The sequence below is a fragment of the Triplophysa rosa genome, linkage group LG6 (assembly GCF_024868665.1).
Source record: "Triplophysa rosa linkage group LG6, Trosa_1v2, whole genome shotgun sequence".
NCBI lineage: Eukaryota > Metazoa > Chordata > Actinopteri > Cypriniformes > Nemacheilidae > Triplophysa > Triplophysa rosa.
The window spans coordinates 12,014,734-12,033,408 of NC_079895.1; the positions used below are offsets into that span (position 1 = coordinate 12,014,734).

The 18,675-nt window shown below is 39.3% G+C and overlaps 1 protein-coding gene across 1 annotated transcript in view; it reads left to right on the forward strand.

Moving 5' to 3' along the window:
* Positions 1 to 18,675, forward strand: part of stxbp5l (syntaxin binding protein 5L) — a 154,479-nt gene that overhangs the window by 17,815 nt on the left and 117,989 nt on the right. Inside the window, exon 2 of the mRNA XM_057335913.1 lies at positions 13,604 to 13,701. Coding sequence (XP_057191896.1) covers positions 13,604 to 13,701 — 98 coding nt within the window. The remainder of the gene's footprint in view (positions 1 to 13,603; positions 13,702 to 18,675) is intronic.

Below are 18,675 nucleotides of genomic sequence, written 5' to 3' on the forward strand. Positions count from 1 at the left end.
TATGGAATGATACTGCGGACTATATTAAAAAGGAATTGCAAACTGCATTTGCAAATGCGTTTTCTATTTGTTCGTGTCAAAATTGTGACATAATTCAAACGCAATTGCAAACAGTTTGCATTTGCATTTACGCGAACGTACAATGTCTGCCAAATTTCAAAAGGAAAAGCAAAGTCTATTTGCAAATGAATTACCTGTGTCTTACGAGTTACGACCCTGCCAAATTTAAATAGCAATTCCCCATATGCCATTTCACTTCCTCTGGCGTCGCGTATTAAGCCTGCCAAAACTCAAATAAAATCACAAATTCCTTTGCATTTGCGTTTCCTTTGACTTGTACAGAAACCTGTCAATCAATGGCGGGGGTGGGCTTATTCAACGGGGTGTGTTTGTATCGGGAAGTGACGTCATTCACCGTCGACTGGAACTTAAGTAAATACATACATGTGATACAGCTAAACACATTAGGAGTGAAGTTACAACTGCACTCACAATCGGCGTTGAAAACAGTGCAGTTTTCAGTTTTTTTTTGTTTGGAAATAACTCGCGCTGGAACTCTGGGCTCAGAGCGTCATCACTTGGCATGTGAAACTTCGGTGCAGGATGGATAATCATCACCATCTGCAACATTCCTCTAAACATGTTTGTTTATGATATTCGTTTTCACAGTACTCCGAGGACATGACATTTCTTGACAACACTGTGACCGTATTTTGCATCATGATTAATAAGTGTTGTAAACCATAACAAAACATGTTTACTTTGTATGAATAAACAGCATCCTGCATTATCATTGTTGTTCATTATGCATATAACAAATTATTAATAAATTACAAAAGTACGTGAATTCTACATCTTTTTATTTGTGTATCATAACATAGAGAGACAAAGACAAACTTGTGCTCCAGTGTTTTAGTGAGTTTGCTGGACACAGAAGTAGCTGTCATCTACAAATTACTGGATGGAGTTGTTGCTGTATTTAAAATTTAATATCCGAACAGCCTTTTCAACAACATGTGCTGTAAATGAGCCCATCAGCTGATGCACCAACCTGAGAAATTCAAGTAATTATGATGAATCCACACTGCTTCAATATGACTTTTATTGGTAGCTCATTGAGATCACCAGACCACTGTTTGTGTTCATCTGTTTATCGAGCCCGTTGAACTTCTTTAAATTATACTTGTTAAATACCGCAATTGTGATTCATTGTAAAGATTTTCTCTATATGAAACTTTGCATCTGATCCTCATTTGTTCCATTATTGTTATTTTGGCTTTTAGCTGTAGCTGAAACCCTTTTAGCCACAACCGGTGTCACCTTAGCGTTGGACTGACTGACACCACTGCGACGGTGAATGACGTCACTTCCCGATACAAACACGCCCCATTGAATAAGCCCACCCCCGCCATTGATTGACAGGTTTCTGTACAAGTCGGAGGAAACGCAAATGCAAAGGGATTTGCGATTTCATTTGAGTTTTGGCAGGCTTAATACGCGACGCCAGAGGAAGTGAAATAGCATATGGGGAATTGCTATTGCGATTTAAATATGGCAGGGTCGTAACTCGTAAGACACAGGTAATTCATTTGCAAATAGACTTTGCTTTTCCTTTTGAAATTTGGCAGACATTGTACGTTCGCGTAAATGCAAATGAAAACGGTTTGCATTTGCGTTTGAATTATGTCACAATTTTGACACGACAAATAGAAAACGCATTTGCAAATGCAGTTTGCAATTCCTTTTTAATATAGTCCGCAGAATAACTCCATACTGCCCATTGACTTATGACAACGATTAATTTTAAAGTTTAACTATCGAGACAACTAGGGACATGGTACATTTTTACTCTACATAGATCATAAACCATAAAATTTGTTTAGAAATGTAAACGCGATTGTGCTTTTAATACTGAAAAAGCTCAGCTCTCCCATTCACTTCTATGGGTTTAGTGGGTTTTTGCCTTACCTAATATGACGGCGCCGTTGACGTATCGCAGCAACGGAGCGAAGAGACCAATGCAGTGTCTATTATGTCTATGGTCATAAGGATATTGAAGACCGGGAAATTTTGAAGAGGGAACATAGAAAGTTTACAGTGCAAGAAATAAACCCAAAGAATATAATTACAGTTGGAACGGATAGTTTGTTTTATTATTTGAAAAGGGCAGCGTTGATTAAGAGAATGTATATATATATATTTTGGGTGGGAGATATTTCTGGTTCACACTCTAACACAGAAGGTGGCAATAATGCACCTTAACGTTACTGCTGCAACAAGAAGCAGCAGCAGCTCGTAATAACGGCACTCACTAAATCCTTGGTGTTTCGAGTCAGACATGATCACCCAAATGTGTTTTTTCGTCAATTTTAACAATCATAGGTAGTTTAGATGGTTAGAGTAAGGTTAGGGTGTGGGTTAGGGTAAAGGTTTCGTAAGACTTGAAACACCAAAGATTTAGTCAAAACCAACAAGCCACGCCCACGGATCTGACTCGAAACACCAAGGATTAAGTGAGTGCCTCGTATTAACGTCTATGTAAAACCAGAACACAATGGACATTGTGAAAGGACAACTCGAAGGACACATTAGAGGTATTTGTTCTGTTTACATTTTAACAAGATGTTCCTACATCTCCGCTATCCATCTCACTGCAGCAGATGTCGCGGTTTACATTTTAAAGTTATGTCAGTCACCTCCGTCATATTGCAGTCTTGACTCGTTGGTTTTCAAACATTCTCGGGAGGGGAAATCTGGGTAAAATCTGGCCCAGAATCCTGTAGTTTGAGGCAGGCTTTAGGGTAGAGCTGGAGGGTAAAGGAGAACCTGATGTGAAAACAATGGAAGTCTTTGAGATGTCATCATAGTAAAATCGGTGTGTGAAGATGAAGGTCTGGTTCATAATTGATTGTTAACAGAACTGCTTTTAAAGTGGGCTGTTTGCCCTCATGTGGCATCACCGGGCCGATGGCACATTTATTGACCTAATAAAAGAGCCTAATTTCTCTTATCTGGTATCAACCCCCCACCAACTGCCTCCCTCTCTCTTTTTTTCTTTCTGGCTTAGAACATTTATTAAATTATTTGAACATTATTTGCCTAATCTTAGTCAAAATACTATTCACGGATGTTTGAGCAAGATTCAATCAACTTTGGATAAAAGCGTCTGCCAAATGAATAAATGTAGCTCTTTTCTGACCTGCTCTACTCTTTTTAGTCTCTTCATTTGTAGATATCTTTCTCATTACATAGGGGTCTTCTTAATCTCACAGGTATCATGCCTTGGGGTTAGGGTGAGCAGAGCTATAACAATAATGTGTTTAAATTCAGTCCAAGTCTTAATGCACACCCAAACCATGGTAATAATACTAGAAGCCATGTTTCTCCTCTTCCTCTTCTAATCCTTTATCTTCTTGTTCGTGTCTCTCTTATTCCTGTTCATTTACTCGTAGACATTAACCCTATTGATGCATTCCAGGTCATGCATTTATGCATTCCCGCTTTTTTGTCTTTGGGAAATTGTTCTTGACAGCACTTAGCTGAGGACCACATAAAGCTTTGCACGCACTCACACACACGCACACGCGCACATGCACACACGCACGCACACACACACACACACACACATCACCAGCTTCAATTTGATTGGCTTTTATTATTCCACAGATAAAAAGTCCACACAAGGGGTAAACCCAACTGTTGGGTTAAATTAACCCAAAAATTGTTTACAGTATACTTGATTTGACCTATACTTGATGGGTTGAAACAACCCAGTATTTTTTGGTTGTAACAACACAGCATAGATTAATTTATAACCAGTTGAGTTTGTCCATTTTTAACCCAACCATGGGTCAAAATAACCCAGTATTTTTATAGAGTATTTGTAGGTGCTTTGCATAAAAGTGTCTGCTAAATTAATACATTTAAATAACAAATGTATTATATAGTTTGTTTGAGAGAGTGTTACAATATAAACAGTTTATCCTAATGAGACAGTAAAATTGAAAAGCGTTGTAATACAAAGTTCCAAAATTGCTCAGAAATGAACTAGTTTGTAATTTTTTATGTATGTCAAATCAAGTGTATTAAATGATGTTGAGTCAGGTTCTCATTGGAGAGTTTTGTCTGCTAAATAATTTGCACTTATTACTTTTGAATAGACATTTTAAAAACAATTCAACTGTATTAATGTTTTCATGGTGTAGAACTGAGGCTCTAGTCATAAATTCTGGCTCAACAATGTCCTGCCCTGTGTCCTTTCCCATTGAGCCTTGCAATGTTCTATAAAACAACAGCAAGTTTGTTGGACATCAGAAGCTAAAAAGGACATGTTGTTTGAAACATGAACATATCAATGAATTTGGCAAGAATGCAGCTGCCTAAAAAAATCCTTAAAAGTTCAGTGTCTCGGTTTTCTTTTGTAGCTTGAGGACTGAAAAGATAAAGCATTTCATGTGTACTGTATGAATCATAACAGAGTCTGTAGAGCTTTTCTTCCAGATCCTCATGTGCAAAGCCTATAGAATTTTTATAAGCATGAAGCTTATCAGAAAACAGCCCTCTGAGTATCTACACCATATGTGCCAGCCATCTCTGATGTATTGGGCACCACAAGAGGTCCACAAGAGCAATGTGCAGATTTAGAAATAAAAAAGAGGAAATTAGAAGCAGTCAGTGATAGGGATGCTCATTTCGGTTAATTTCCCTAACCGAGAAATGACGCTCGTTATCCCAACATTAGCCATTAACTGATAAGATTTTAATATTAAATTGGAATTAAATAAAATTACATGCTGCGTCTGATTTCGAAGGCTGCGTCCTCCAGAGGTCGCGTTTGTCCTCCACCAACGCCTTCGCATGCAACATCCAGAGGATGCAGACTTCGAAATGAGGCACCGCTACAGTTCACGAGGGTCTGTGACACATTGAAAATACAATTTTATTTTCACAGATTTATTTTAATATGCAAACAGCAGCATAAAGAATAGATCAACACCTGCATTCACAAATTATCACATTTTCACAAACCTGCAGCGTTTTGGATAGGGCTGGGAATCAATTCCAAAAAAAAAATCAATTTCTCGATTCCAAGGCATTGGGAATCGACTTCAGAAAAAACTGATGGATGAGTCTATTAGAAATAGAGCTACTTAAAGGTGTGATGAACTGGGCTTGTTTATTGTTTTATACTGTTGTATGAGGTCTACTTATGACATTCGCGTGTTTTTTACATTAAAAAACATCAAAATCAATAAGTAATAGGCTATTTTCTACCCGGGTTTTGAGGCCGGCTTGACAAACGATCGGTTTGAATGGGCGTTCCACCATGAAAACTTGGAAGTAAACGCCCACTGCTATGATTGGATAGCAGTTTGCGTAGTAAACTTAGTTGGAGCCTTCTGTGAATTTGGTTAGAGACGTAACGTTAGGTTACACATTCGCCCTATTCGCATGGATTAGTATTATCTGGGGATCTCGTGTGATTTATAAATGACCTCCCCACATCTGCATTTCATGTGGCACATTCGCACAGGATAAATGAAGCCTGTGATTTTACTCAAATTTACTGACTTATTTCCCGGATGTGATGGCAAGGCTTTGCGTATAGTTTGTATAGCCTATAGTTGTATGGTGTTTAATGATATATGACTGTACCTGTCAGCATTTGAGACCCGTGATCACAAACCGTACAGAAGATCACTGCGACCGCGAATCTCAAATGTTACGATCCTCCCATGTCAACTTGCCTAATAAAATCTCACTAAAACATCGTAAACTGTGTGGCTTTGAAACTGTGTTTAGCCTATAGGTTGTGGTTAGCGTATTAAAATGAAAATTATTTGGAAATCATTAAATGCATAATTAAAAATTATACATTTTAAAAGAGAAACTCTTTTTCATTATTTGTTTGTTCTTTATTCCTTTAGTATTCTCTTTCTGAGAAGATCTTCAAAGTTTACAAAATGATAACTCCACGTCTGTTCTGTGCTCAAAATTTAAAGAGACAGTGAACCTTAAATTGAAATCGCATTACATCTTTTATGTTATATAACATTTTATCTATGCCTTAATTATGTTGTAGTTGGAATGGACTAAATAACAAATTATTTTTATAAGCTAAAAATGATATAAAAATGTTTTCATTCCGTTATTATATCACAGTTTCACGCTACCTTTCAATCTGTCCCACACAAACGGATTACCTGCCACATTTGGTTTGTTGGGTGGTGGTCAGTCACCCTAGTTAGACTGTGCTCTTTTGTGTTGTCATTATGCGCGTTTGGGGGATAATAGGTGCATGTGTGCATTTGCGCGGAACGTTTGTATACTTTAACCACCTCTGAGGATAGTGGGGGTCTCGAGTCACTGGCACTATTATTTTGGGGGGTCGCGGGCTGAAAAGTTTGGGAACCCCTGGTTTAACTGATGGTATTAATCGATCAAAATTGGATTTGGTCAAAGGTTAACGGTCAATATGAACATCCCTAGACAGTGAATGAGTGCTGGCTGGTTTTGATGATGCCCTGCTTTGTTGATCTAGATGTTATTTTTCCAGGCAGTAATATATCCCCTGCTGAGCTAGAGGAAGTCTTTTGAAGCCCGGATTCTCTCTGCTGTTCATATGTACAGAATCCTCTTAGAGTCGTAGTGCACACACACACAGAAGGCATACAGTATATGGAAGAAAATGTATAAACGTGACAGCAGTGAGGTTCCTGCATGTTACAGGAATGAGCTGTATGTTATGTAACATGTACAAAATGAACAATACAAGGCATTAACATAGACAGGTGCTGTAGTAGGCAGTCACAGTGTATATTGTTTATACTAATTTCTATTTTTTAATTGAAAGTCATAATTTAGATTGGATGGAAAATTATAAGGAAAGGAGGGGCTATAGGATCAGGAAACTCAGTTTAGAATTCACAACTGACAAACTATGAATGTACAGAATGCATCTGCTGTGTGTGTAATAGTTCCCTCAATACATTTTTAATACATGCTGCATTAGTAATGATTTCTACGGACATTAATATAGACCGTCTTTTGCTTACACTGTGTTATATTGCATTGCAGCAACAGATAAATGCTGTCGACCAAGCCGTTTATATAAATAAATAAGTGTGTTATGTGAGTAGAAGGCATTAGATGAATGCAAGTGATGTTGACAGTCCACGAATATTTGGGTGAGTGTACGACAATACTGGTTCTATTATTAAGATGATGTGTAGGTTTGCGCGTCTGCATCTGCAGTCTTAGGCACCGAGCAGTGCACAGGAACGCTAGATGTGTGGTCTATTTTTAGATTGGGGTCTAGACTCGCCCGCCCCTCCTCTTAAAGCAAGAGGCTGAGTGAATGAGCGAGAAAGAGAGTTCATTTTGTATGTGTGTTGGAATCTTTGTAGCAATGGAGAATGAGTGCTTTGAAATGTAATTAGATTGAGATAGATAGAGCTAGAGAAAGAGAGAGAGAGAGAGAGAGAGAGAGAGAGAGAGAGAGAGAGACTTGCTCTGTGTTTTGGAGAGTCTCTTCACTCAGGTCTCTTCATTTTGTTTCTTTCATAAATCAGCATGCCGTACACAACAAACAGTGCACAATCACCAAAGAAAACCATAGATATAAAATGAGAAATAAAGAGAGAGGGAGGAAAAATGGATCTTCTTGGTATGAAATATGAATGAGGCTTTAAGGATTGGGGCCAGTAGATGTATTTTTCATCCACTCTCTGTACTATATATATTTAATGGCAAATGACTCTCTTCGCAGCCTGAACGGGGACTGTTTGCACCGCCCTTTACATACATATAGGGAGGTCCCAGGGGCCCTGTGTCTCCTTCCTGGCCCAGGTCACATCACCCTGCTGGGACAAACAGGAGGTCAGCGCCCCCTTGAGTGTCAACCTCCTCTCCAGCCCATGATTAAAGACCGCAGCACTGCCAAGCCCAGGCCACCCGCCTCTTTTCCAGCTGCGGGAGAAGAGTGTGTGTCTATGGCTCATTAAAGTGTTATTCTGGGCTATTTTCAACCTAATTACTGTAAGTAAAATTTCGCTCATACCTCAGTTTGTAAGTAAAGAGGAAATGTTTAGAGTAGTAAACGGAAACTTTTACTAAAAGTCACAGTGTATATTGAGAAACTTAGCAGGCAAGCGGGTTGGAAAAAAAGCAGAAATGGTATGGTCGTAATTTTGTTCAGAGGCTTGCATGAATATTTAAGCTAGACAAATTGGTGTACTTGAGCTGTTAAAGTGTCCGAATCTACTTTTAGGTTGAGACCAATCCTCTAGGTGGAGGAACTTGTGGTTATATTTACAGTATTTGTTTATACACTGAGACACAAATTCAAATTGTATGTGATGAGGAAAAATGTTATCCATTACAAAACCCAGGTAAAAGGCTCCTGTTAAGAAATTCACACAGAAATAAATCCAAAAAGTGCTTGGTCAATGTATCAGTGTAGCCCTAAAGACATCCATTTTGATCATACCATTATTCTCAACAGTTACCAACATATGCCTAGGGTGCAAGGCAACCAATAGTGTTACTGGAAGTATTCAATTCCTGTCCGTATTCTTAAATTAAATTACATACTTCTGGAAGTACTGTAGGTATTTCAGTCTAACAGACAGAAGAAGAGGCATAGACTAATACATGCAGCATGTAGAAGCAGATATATACTGTATAGCCAGTATGAATGGCTTGGTGAAACAGTAAAAGTGGGGGAGGGAAGTTCATTTGAGGTTTGCTCCTCTGTAAGAAGTTGGCACAAGAGCATGCCACGGCTTGTAGAGACACAAATACGGGCCCTTGCAGGGCAAAGCAGCATATGAGTGCCCGGCCTGGTTCTGGACATTAACACATTTTTTTTTCCAGACATGTGGTGTGACCGTGTTGGTTTCAGAAAGCTGCAAGTGTGCATACATATGTCTGTGCATCTGTGTGTGCACAGGACAACATGATTGTCTGGTTTCACTTGTATCTCTTATCCGACATTTGTCTGTGGAAGCAGGAAATTGAATCATGAGGAGCTAGAGCTACCAAGGGAGTGAATGAGTTATATATATATATATTATATATGCTGTATATATGTATATACAGTAGGAAGAAAGGAAGGGTTTTCTGCACATACACACTCTTAAGCATAATAGAACTGCATGGCATTGTAGAAATAGGGTGGAGAAATTGAAAAGCTAAACGGAGGAGACAACAGTCCAAATCGGAGAGGGATACAGACACAAAGCAAGAGAGGAAGAGAGAATGGGAGGGGGCTGACTTAAATAGTCTGCAATAAAGCAGAGCACTTAATAAATATCCATACGCTGAGGCATTCATTGATAATCATTGATTAATAGAGACGATAAGGCAACACACACACTGACACACTGAAACATCGAACACAGCCACGCCCATGCAGACGCACCAATGGCTCCGATCCTCTGCATAATCAGACGATAAACCTGCAGGCATTGTCACAAGTCCAGAAAATCTGAACGTGACAGTGGTTTTCGTCACAGCTCTATTCCTGCTTAATAGCCACAGATGGATCATCTCTCTCTCTTTCCTGCTTTGTGTTCACTCTATCCAGTACTCACTTGCATCAGTCCAGGGCCATGCAGATGAATTATTGATGAATGCACGTACATAAGGGCGCCCAAAAATGGGGGGAAGTGAATAAGAGAGAGAGAGTGCACGAAAGGTGATTTTACACGCAGTCAAAGAAACAAAAGACAAGAGAATGAGACAGTAAGTCACATGAAACATTCCGATGTGGACGTCTTAAATTCGTTACAATTATGCTGTCTCAATCATAGACTACTGCACACTAATCCGCAGAAGCATTTCTAATATCACTGATTCTTTGAACAATGCCAATTGCGTCACAGCTCTGGAGCTGCATGTGTGATGGGTTTCAGCACCATCTGTAGCGGACAGCACCAGCACTAACACAGACCTTGTTGCATTCGTTTCAGCACCGGTGGTTGTGGACAGCACCTGCTCTGTATTATTTAAAGTTGGCTCTTGACCAGGTTAATCGATTACGGAGATTTCAAATATTTATTTTGTAAGGCTGGAAAGAAGTGAATTGCATGCGAAAGGGCTGGAAACTTTGATGCACAATCATTGCTTTTGTTGGCTAAGAAGAGTTTGAGGTGATTCCAGCTTCCAGGAGACAAACAGACAGGTGTGTGCTAATTGTACACTTGGAGCAGACAGCAAAATCAACAGCCAAATATAATCAAAATATGTATGTGGACTATACTCAGTCTTAAAGCGGCCGTATCTCAGACAGTTTCTACATATCTCAAGTTAATCTTGAGTACTTACAGAATAGTATCACACCCTTCAAATATCTGTAGAGTCTTTAGTTTGATCACATTTATAAAAGACAAATACAGCTGTACGATTATTTCCGAAAACATACGACGCGTGTGGGAGGGACATCAGTTTCACTTACCGCATGCGGTTCATGTCCGGCATCTTTTATCGCTGGGACAGCCGTTCCATCTATCAGATTCAAACTATCTCCAAATCCAGCATTATATCCATCGTTTATATAACATTCATCACCCAAATGCAGTGAACAAACAAATACAGCTGAACTTCGCGAACGTAGTGCTCTCACTCTCTCCTGCACGCAAGTGAAAGTGACTTGTGCGCATGCTCCTTCTCCCGCTGTCCTTGGTTGAAGCGTGGGTGTGCCGCGTGCGTTTCCAGGAGAATTGTCCAGTAAGGGACTAAGAAAAGTTTAAAAGTCGAAGTCGCTGGGGGAGTGTATCACCCATACTACGCCATACGTCCAACTGTTGACCATGTTAAGCATGAGAAGACAGCACGATTAACATAATAAATAACTCAGAATGCATGAAACACCGTTGCATGGCCACTTTAACCTCTTCCTGTTGTTGAAAGGTTATGTGTTCGACTTTCACGCTGTGCATGTTAAAAATGCATAGCTTAAATGTGTCATAATTTGCCAGGGTTTTGGCAATTTGGCTACTAGACTTTTAAATTACCGGCCATTCACAGCTTATATTTTTTTAATTAATTTATGATAAAATCTGTATTTGGTATTATTAAAAAGTGATGGGTGTCATGGATCTGACAGGAGGCAAGAACCCAGATGCAGACAGCAGGTAGCAACAAAAGATAAAAAAAAAACGGTTTGATTTTCTTTAAAGGAGTAGTTCACTTCAAAATTTGCCCCCATTCACTTTCCATAGTAATTTTTATTCCTACCATGGAAAGTCAATGGGGGCAAATTTTGGAAGTGAACTGCTCCTTTAAAGAAAATCAAACAAAAAAGCCTGTGGTCTCATAAAAAGTACAAGTCGACAAGATAGCCCATGGTCTGACAACAATTGGCAGATGTGCTTCTTTGTTGGTTACCCCACATTTTTATGTTTCTTGGGTCTGCACTATATCTTTCAAAGCAAACAAACCAGCACACCTTTATTAGTTGCTTAGTGACTGTTGTGTTGAAGTGGGCCAGAAATGTTCAGGTTATGTGCTATTAGGCTGATATTCATATTGACTTATGGGTCAGTCTACATCATATGTACACAATAGGAAGATAGACAATATGTATAAGTTTGAATCTTTTACAATTATTAACAGCTTTAAATAGCGATCTGACATCTGAAATCTCAGAGAATCCGCCTTTTTATATGCAAGTGCGTATAAAAAAAGATCCTTGCCTACACCCCTGCATGAGCATTGAGGGTGAGAGAGAGAAAACGCTTCACTGCAGTCGATTCACACGCGTTGATCACGAAACTACAGACTGAAAGAGGTTCAATTGTACTTATTGGATTCATTAATTTGTTATGCATGGATTTCACATGTTCCTTCATCATAACGTCTGACTTGCAGAGACCTGAGTTAACCATGCCCACTTATTTACATTCCGCGGAATACACAATATAGAAAAATCTCTTGCGGTAGAGATTTTATTCCGCGGTAACGGAATATACCATCATTCCGCCCAGCCTTATTGTGAACTATAAAGTGGCTATTTCAGCCATTGTTGCAGTGTTGTTCACAGATTTAAACTTGTAGGATAGTTCTTGACACCACAATGGTTGAACAATCTGTGACCTTCTGCTTCAAAGAGAGACGGAGTGGTGTTGCGCTGGCTGAATGTTGGGAGCTCAGTGCTAATGATATTAAGCTTGAGTAGACAGCAGTGATTGTAGACGTTCGGTTCCCAAACCAACCAAGCTGCCTATTGGAGACATTCCAAATCAGTCACTTCCATATCAGTCTATGTAGTTTTAAGAATACAGCTATAAAAACAACGGTAATCAAATGGATAGTGAACTGTTGTCACTAAGATCTAGTACTTCATCAGCTTGGGGAAAGATTTACTAACAGCAGCACACGCCTCTTTTGGCATAAAAAAACTGTCGGTTTTTATTAAAGACACACAGTGAAAATTAGTGCTGAAAAGGCGTGGACACAGCTGTTTTGCGAATGACCTTATTGCATATGCATTTGTAGGAGCTACATCTTTAGATGCTAACTTTATGGTAGGAGAGTATTTAAATTAGTCACTCAATGTGATTTACTAAGGTTTGCACTCGTCATTGTACTGGTATTTGCGGCTTTATTTAACGATCAGAAATGCATGTCTTAAACCTGTGCTAATCTGTGCTAAATCTGGCCCTTGGCCTATACCTATTGGTGGCATCAACAGCTGGAACCCAAACATGGTCAGAAGCCTTTGTTTCCTGAGCAGAAAGAGAACTTTAGAAGCAGTGTATGGCTCAGATGGAGCAGCCTGGAAAATGTTACCTGCTATGATACAAATCATTTTTAATGAGAGGGACAAGCAGCAGCACTAAAAGTAGGCACAATCCCGTAAAATTGCAGTGAATGCGCATTAGAGTAGCGGCGTGTGTGTCTGAGAACTGTGTCTCCTGTGCCAGTTTCTACCACTGCGGCAGGGCTCACAACGTTGTAACTTTTTCTTTCTTGAATCGTTGGATATTTATAGTGTACATACATTTGGTTTCAACAGATGGTACACCAGTGGAATGGCCTACTGGGAAAAGTCCCGGTTCTTCCTATGGCTGATTCCAGCTTCACAGGTGGTGAAAATGCAGGTTACAGGGAATGATTCCTTCCATCTGACGTTGTACACTTTTCTACAGATGGTAAACAAGCTGTGAATGTGCAAATCTGGATAACCGTCTCTGGTGAAGTGAAGATAAGCAGTTGGTGGTTGACAGTATTAATTGAAGCTGTGAATCACAGTGACCAGTTTTAACACCAGATTACAGGAGGTCAGAGAAGCAGATTGTTTTAGAGTACTTCAACATTTGATTGACAGGAAACTTTAACATTCATTAGCATGAAATATGTTTGTAAATATTTTACTCAACATGGTTAAGGGAGACTATCTGAAAGGGGTTTTGAGTTGTGAGATTAAACAGGTTTTGTTCAATTCTGTCAGAACTGCCATTTAAAGACATATTCGGAAAAGTATAAGATGTCCTTGGGGAGGAGATCACGGAACGGACGGGCACAGTGAGGGTTTAAAGCTAGTGTTTGTTTTTGATGTTTCCATGCTTACTAATTCTTCCATGTTTTGTCTTTATTCTAGACGGTGCGTCATGGATTCCCTTATCAGCCCACAGCTCTGGCATTTGACCCGGTGCAGAAGATTCTTGCCATTGGCTGTCGTTCTGGAGGAGTACGAGTGTATCCTTTCTCCTCGAGTGATCCAGTGCTACCGTTTTTTTCTCCACAGTGTAATGTTGAGACTTTGGGATGATTAGCTGCTGTTTTAGGTAAGCTATAATTCTGTAACTTTCATTGATTTTAACACCTCATAATGGCATAGAGGGGTCTAAGAAAGGTTGATGGACTCCCAAAGGAATCCCTGGATACAGTTAGTAATGTATTAATGCTGTGAATGGTTGACAGAGTGAATTCAGAAATGAATAATGTACAAAATGACACAGCAATTAATGGACATGGCACACCCGTATTATTATTAGCTTAGTGTTTTGCCACAGATTTCAGATGTTCCTCTTGTATGCAGAGGCTGAAAATAAAATAACAAAAAAAAGAGGGATCACAATTCGAAAGATAATTTTCTGATTTACAACATTTGCAATTCATTTTCTCAGCTGCATGAGAAAATAATACTCCAAAGTGTCTGGAGTGTTTTGTGATTTGAAAACATTGACCGCAAGAAGCAACATGGTGGTGTTAAATGCTTTGATTTTTCTTCAGTGATCATGATTTTTATCAGTTTATTATAAGAGGCTTCATCATAGAATTTGGCAGAAAAGTCAGCGTGCGGAGAGATGCAGTCAAACAGAGAAGGAAGTAGAGAGATGAGGAGGCCAGAAAGCGAGAGGAAGCAGCAAGAGACAGATAGAGGGACATTATTGCATCACTGCGAATTAGCTTATTATGGATCTGCTAATTATGGATCTGTCATTACCGTAGATAATTGTGGATAGTGTTACTTAACTGAGAAAAGCACTGCTCTCTTTCAATCCGTCTGTCTTATTTTTCTCACACGTCTGGTGTCTGTCTGTTTGTCTCTCTCTGGCAGGCGGCCTTTCTGTCTGTTTGTCTGGCTCTTCCTGTCAATGTAAAATCTAATCATAATCCGTATTTTTCATGTCAAAATATCCGAACATATTTAAACAACATACAATGCCTTAAGAAACAAGATTGTGAGATAATATGTGTCATGTTTAGAATCATTGATGGAAATGGCAGAGATTCATTGAAGGGACTCCGTCAACAATCAAGAGCAAAGATGGACCCTCGTTATTTTAATACTAATACTAACTTTTGTTTATTTTTGTCTTTCTTCCTGTAAAGCTGCTTTGAAACAATGAAAGATTGTGAAAAGCGCTATATAAATATAACTGAATTGAAATACTACTATATTTATGAATGAATTTTGCATTGTGTTTAGAAGCCATTGTGTGGATAAAATAATTATTTACATTTTAAGGTGGAACTCTGTCGCCCCTTGCCCCCGTGTTACCGCCAATTTTAGAACCGTACAATAGAAGTGAATGGGTGCTGCTCTTGTTCGGTTACTAACTTTCCTCAAAATATCTTCTTTTGTGTTCTGCACAAGAAAGAAAGTCATACAGGTTTGAAATGACATAAGGATGAATCAATGACAAACAAATTTTCAGTTTTGGGTAAACTATACCTTCGCTGCATTACACAGTTGTGCTTCTTGAATAAATCTTGAATAAATGAAATGATGTTTAGTGAGTGGTCAGCGAGACATGATAGACATGTTGTTTGACTCCATGGGGAGTGATTTCTAGGTCAGCTGACAACTATGAACTGCATATTCTGCGTAAAACCATTCTGTGCCCTGTTGAATAACATCAATGTAGTCTTACAGAATATGTTTGTTTTGGGTTGTGTTTGCACATCTCTGTCTATCCTCGATTTTTCTCCATCTTTCTCTCAGACTCTGGCCAGAATGGTATATTTAGTTCTTGTTCAGAGCTCTGTATTGATTGAGAGCGCCCAAAGTTAAACATTCACACTGCATTATTGATTATCAACCTTTCTGTGCACTCACTGCGTACACTGTCTGCAAATCATTTTTATATAGGAAGACTTAAAGTGTGTGTGCGCTCATTTGAGAAAGATTTGTAAATGTATTAAAGTAGCAGGTCTTTACAGTAACTTTACAGCATACATGTATATGTTCTATATACGTATAAAAATAGACCCAGTGCTGAAGCAAGCAATGAGCACACCATTCTGACCGGTTGATGTCATCTGTGTGTGTGTGTTGATGCAGAACTTGGCAGGGTGGCAGCATGCAGGGCTGAGATTGGTGTGGCATGCGCTTTACTGCAGTCCGCTAGCTGCACAATCTCCTGTAAATGAAGACAAAGAATCAATGTTACACTAATCTAATAAAGTCATTCTGAGCTTCAGGAAAGAAAGAGATGTTCTAGAATGAAGCGCAGTCGAAACAAACCCAAGTAAAACCATTTCGACAAATAGATTAACAGATGCAGCTCGGTCAATGTGCAAATGAATCTGAACCCTAATCTGTTGTAAATCATTTGGACAAAATTGACAGTCTAGACCAGGGGTTCTCAAAGTTTACATTCAAAGGTCCAAATCTGAATTCTCATCAAAGTCAAAAGGTCAGGAATAATTTTTATTACAAAACTTGTTTTAATAAACATGCTTATAATTGTATATAATAATTAAACTTTACATATGCTAATTATCATATCCATGACTCATCAAGTCCTAGCCTACTTGCATTTTCTCTCTGAGCGGTTACATACACAGTACTGCATTTTTATAAAACTAAATGCTCAAAAAACAGATCTCATTTACATATATTTTGGCCCAATCCCAATTCTACCCCTTGCCCCTACACTTTCCCCTACCCCTCCGTTTGGCGCGTTCACGTGAAGGGGTAGTGGTGTCTCAATTCTCTTTTGGTTGGAGGGCTAGGGGTAAGGGGAAGGGCCAGATAGCCCTTCAAACGAAGATTTTTCAGGACCTCACTTCAAACGAAGGGCTAAGAGAAATTTCCAACATGGCCGCTCACTCGAGCGGGGTAGAAAATAGAATTGGGATTGGGCCTTAAGTGTCTGAAATAGTACTTTAGTGTAACCTGCAGTCACTTCAACTGAATTGCTAAAATCTTGAATTATAACTGCAATACACTTTTATACAGCACTGAATTATATTATTTTATGTATCATGCAGCACAAACATCTGTCTGTGCAACAAATGTACATATTTACAGACGAACTACATTCATGTTCATATGCCCAGACAGTCAGTAGCAGTGTAAGGCCCAATCCCAATTCTATTTTCTACCCCTTCGCCTACCCCTCGCCCCTTCCCCTTGCCTCTTGAAACAAAGTGGCAAGGGGAAGGGCTACAAATTTTCCGCTAAGAAATGGGACACCACTACTACACTGTTATACGTCATCATATACGTCGTTGCTAGCTCGTCACGTCAGAGGACATGCGCCGATGCACCGGGTATATGACATAAAAATATATTTTCTAGTATCGTGCAATCAGTGCTGTCCGCTAGCAAACTTTAGCGATTTTTTTGCAAACGTTAAAAGAACATCACCGTAAATACTAACACAAGATTGAATGTAACATACATAAAAGGAAAAATTGTCATAAAAATCCTTATTAATGGCAAAATTACTTACATTTATGGGTCTGCTTGCTCGAGTGAGCGGCCATGTTGGAAATTTCTCTTAGCCCTTCGTTTGAAGTGAGGTCCCGAAAAATCTTCGTTTGAAGGGCTATCTGGCCCTTCCCCTTACCCCTAGCCCTCCAACCAAAAGAGAATTGAGACACCACTACCCCTTCACGTGAACGCGCCAAACGGAGGGGTAGGGGAAAGTGTAGGGGTAAGGGGTAGTCTGCTGCGGTTCAGTCAGTTAAATGTGCTGCTAACTCTGCCGGACCGGTTGCTGCACAGAGTAGATGACGAAAAAAAGACGAGCTGCATCGAGAAGGCAAAACCTCGCGCTAGCGGGGCGAACCCGATGACATTTTTATACTGAATGAAAGATAAAGTTTATCCAAAATGTCGCTAGTTGCTATTCACTTTGTCTGAAGGAATCACTGGTTAGCGCGCCTCTGTGTGTGTGCGTGTTTGTGTGTCACGGAGGTCTGATGAGAGTGCACTTGAAATATGAAGTGGATGGATGTGGGTCCAAATCGACTTCCGGACCGGAGTCCATACTTTGAGAAGGGCTGGTCTAGACTAAAGTCCTGGTAGAATATTCTAGCTGCTTGTGCTTGTGTGTTGGCACATGCGGTGGTGCAAATTCCATTTGTACCCAATACTACCCATTTAAAATTTTATTTTTCAAAAAGTTTCTCAGAATTTTAAATAATGCAACAATTGTGAAATGATGTGCAATGTACATTTCTGCGTCAACTGATTTGTTTGTGAATAGGAGTATTGGCATGTTTTTTTTCTACATGCTTTACTTTAGAGAAGTCTGGTTATGTTTCCATGTGGATGATGAGAAAGTGTTTAGAACAGAGTTCTCTGGATTTTTACAAACTCTTAAGTAATGAGAAGTGTTTATATTTACAAGTTATATTAATACTCATAACCCTCCCAAAAATAAATCTTATACAATTTGTGTAGCCTTGTTTTTTATATGTTGGGATCTAATCCGTGACACCTAACTTTTTGATTTTGCTGGTTGTGTGATGTATTGTTTATCATAGCAGAATCCAAGAAAGGATTACTGTCCAATAGGAGGCTTTTAATACAATTTCTACCTATGTGTGTTTGTGTGTAGTCAAAGACGTAATTGAATTCAATGCGCACTTCTCAGAGAGTTTGAGTTTGTACCGATCTCTGCACGTGTGTGAGCAGGTAATAGAATTCTCCTTTGTGATAAGCTGTCGATTCTCATCAGAGCAGACTAGCGGAAACAGGGAGAGAGGAATTGGTAGAGGAGTGATGATGAATTCTGGTGAGATGGCAAAAGCAGAGGTGGGTGGAGTCACATAACCTTCCACTTTTTTCTATTTCTGTTCTTTTATATTGTAGGGGAGAGAGAACAAGAGAGAGAGAGAGAAAATACTGATTTCATTATCAGGCAGGGCACGTTCAGAGTTCACCGCAGCCTCTGTCTAGTTAATGTCGGGATGATGGGAAAAATACACACA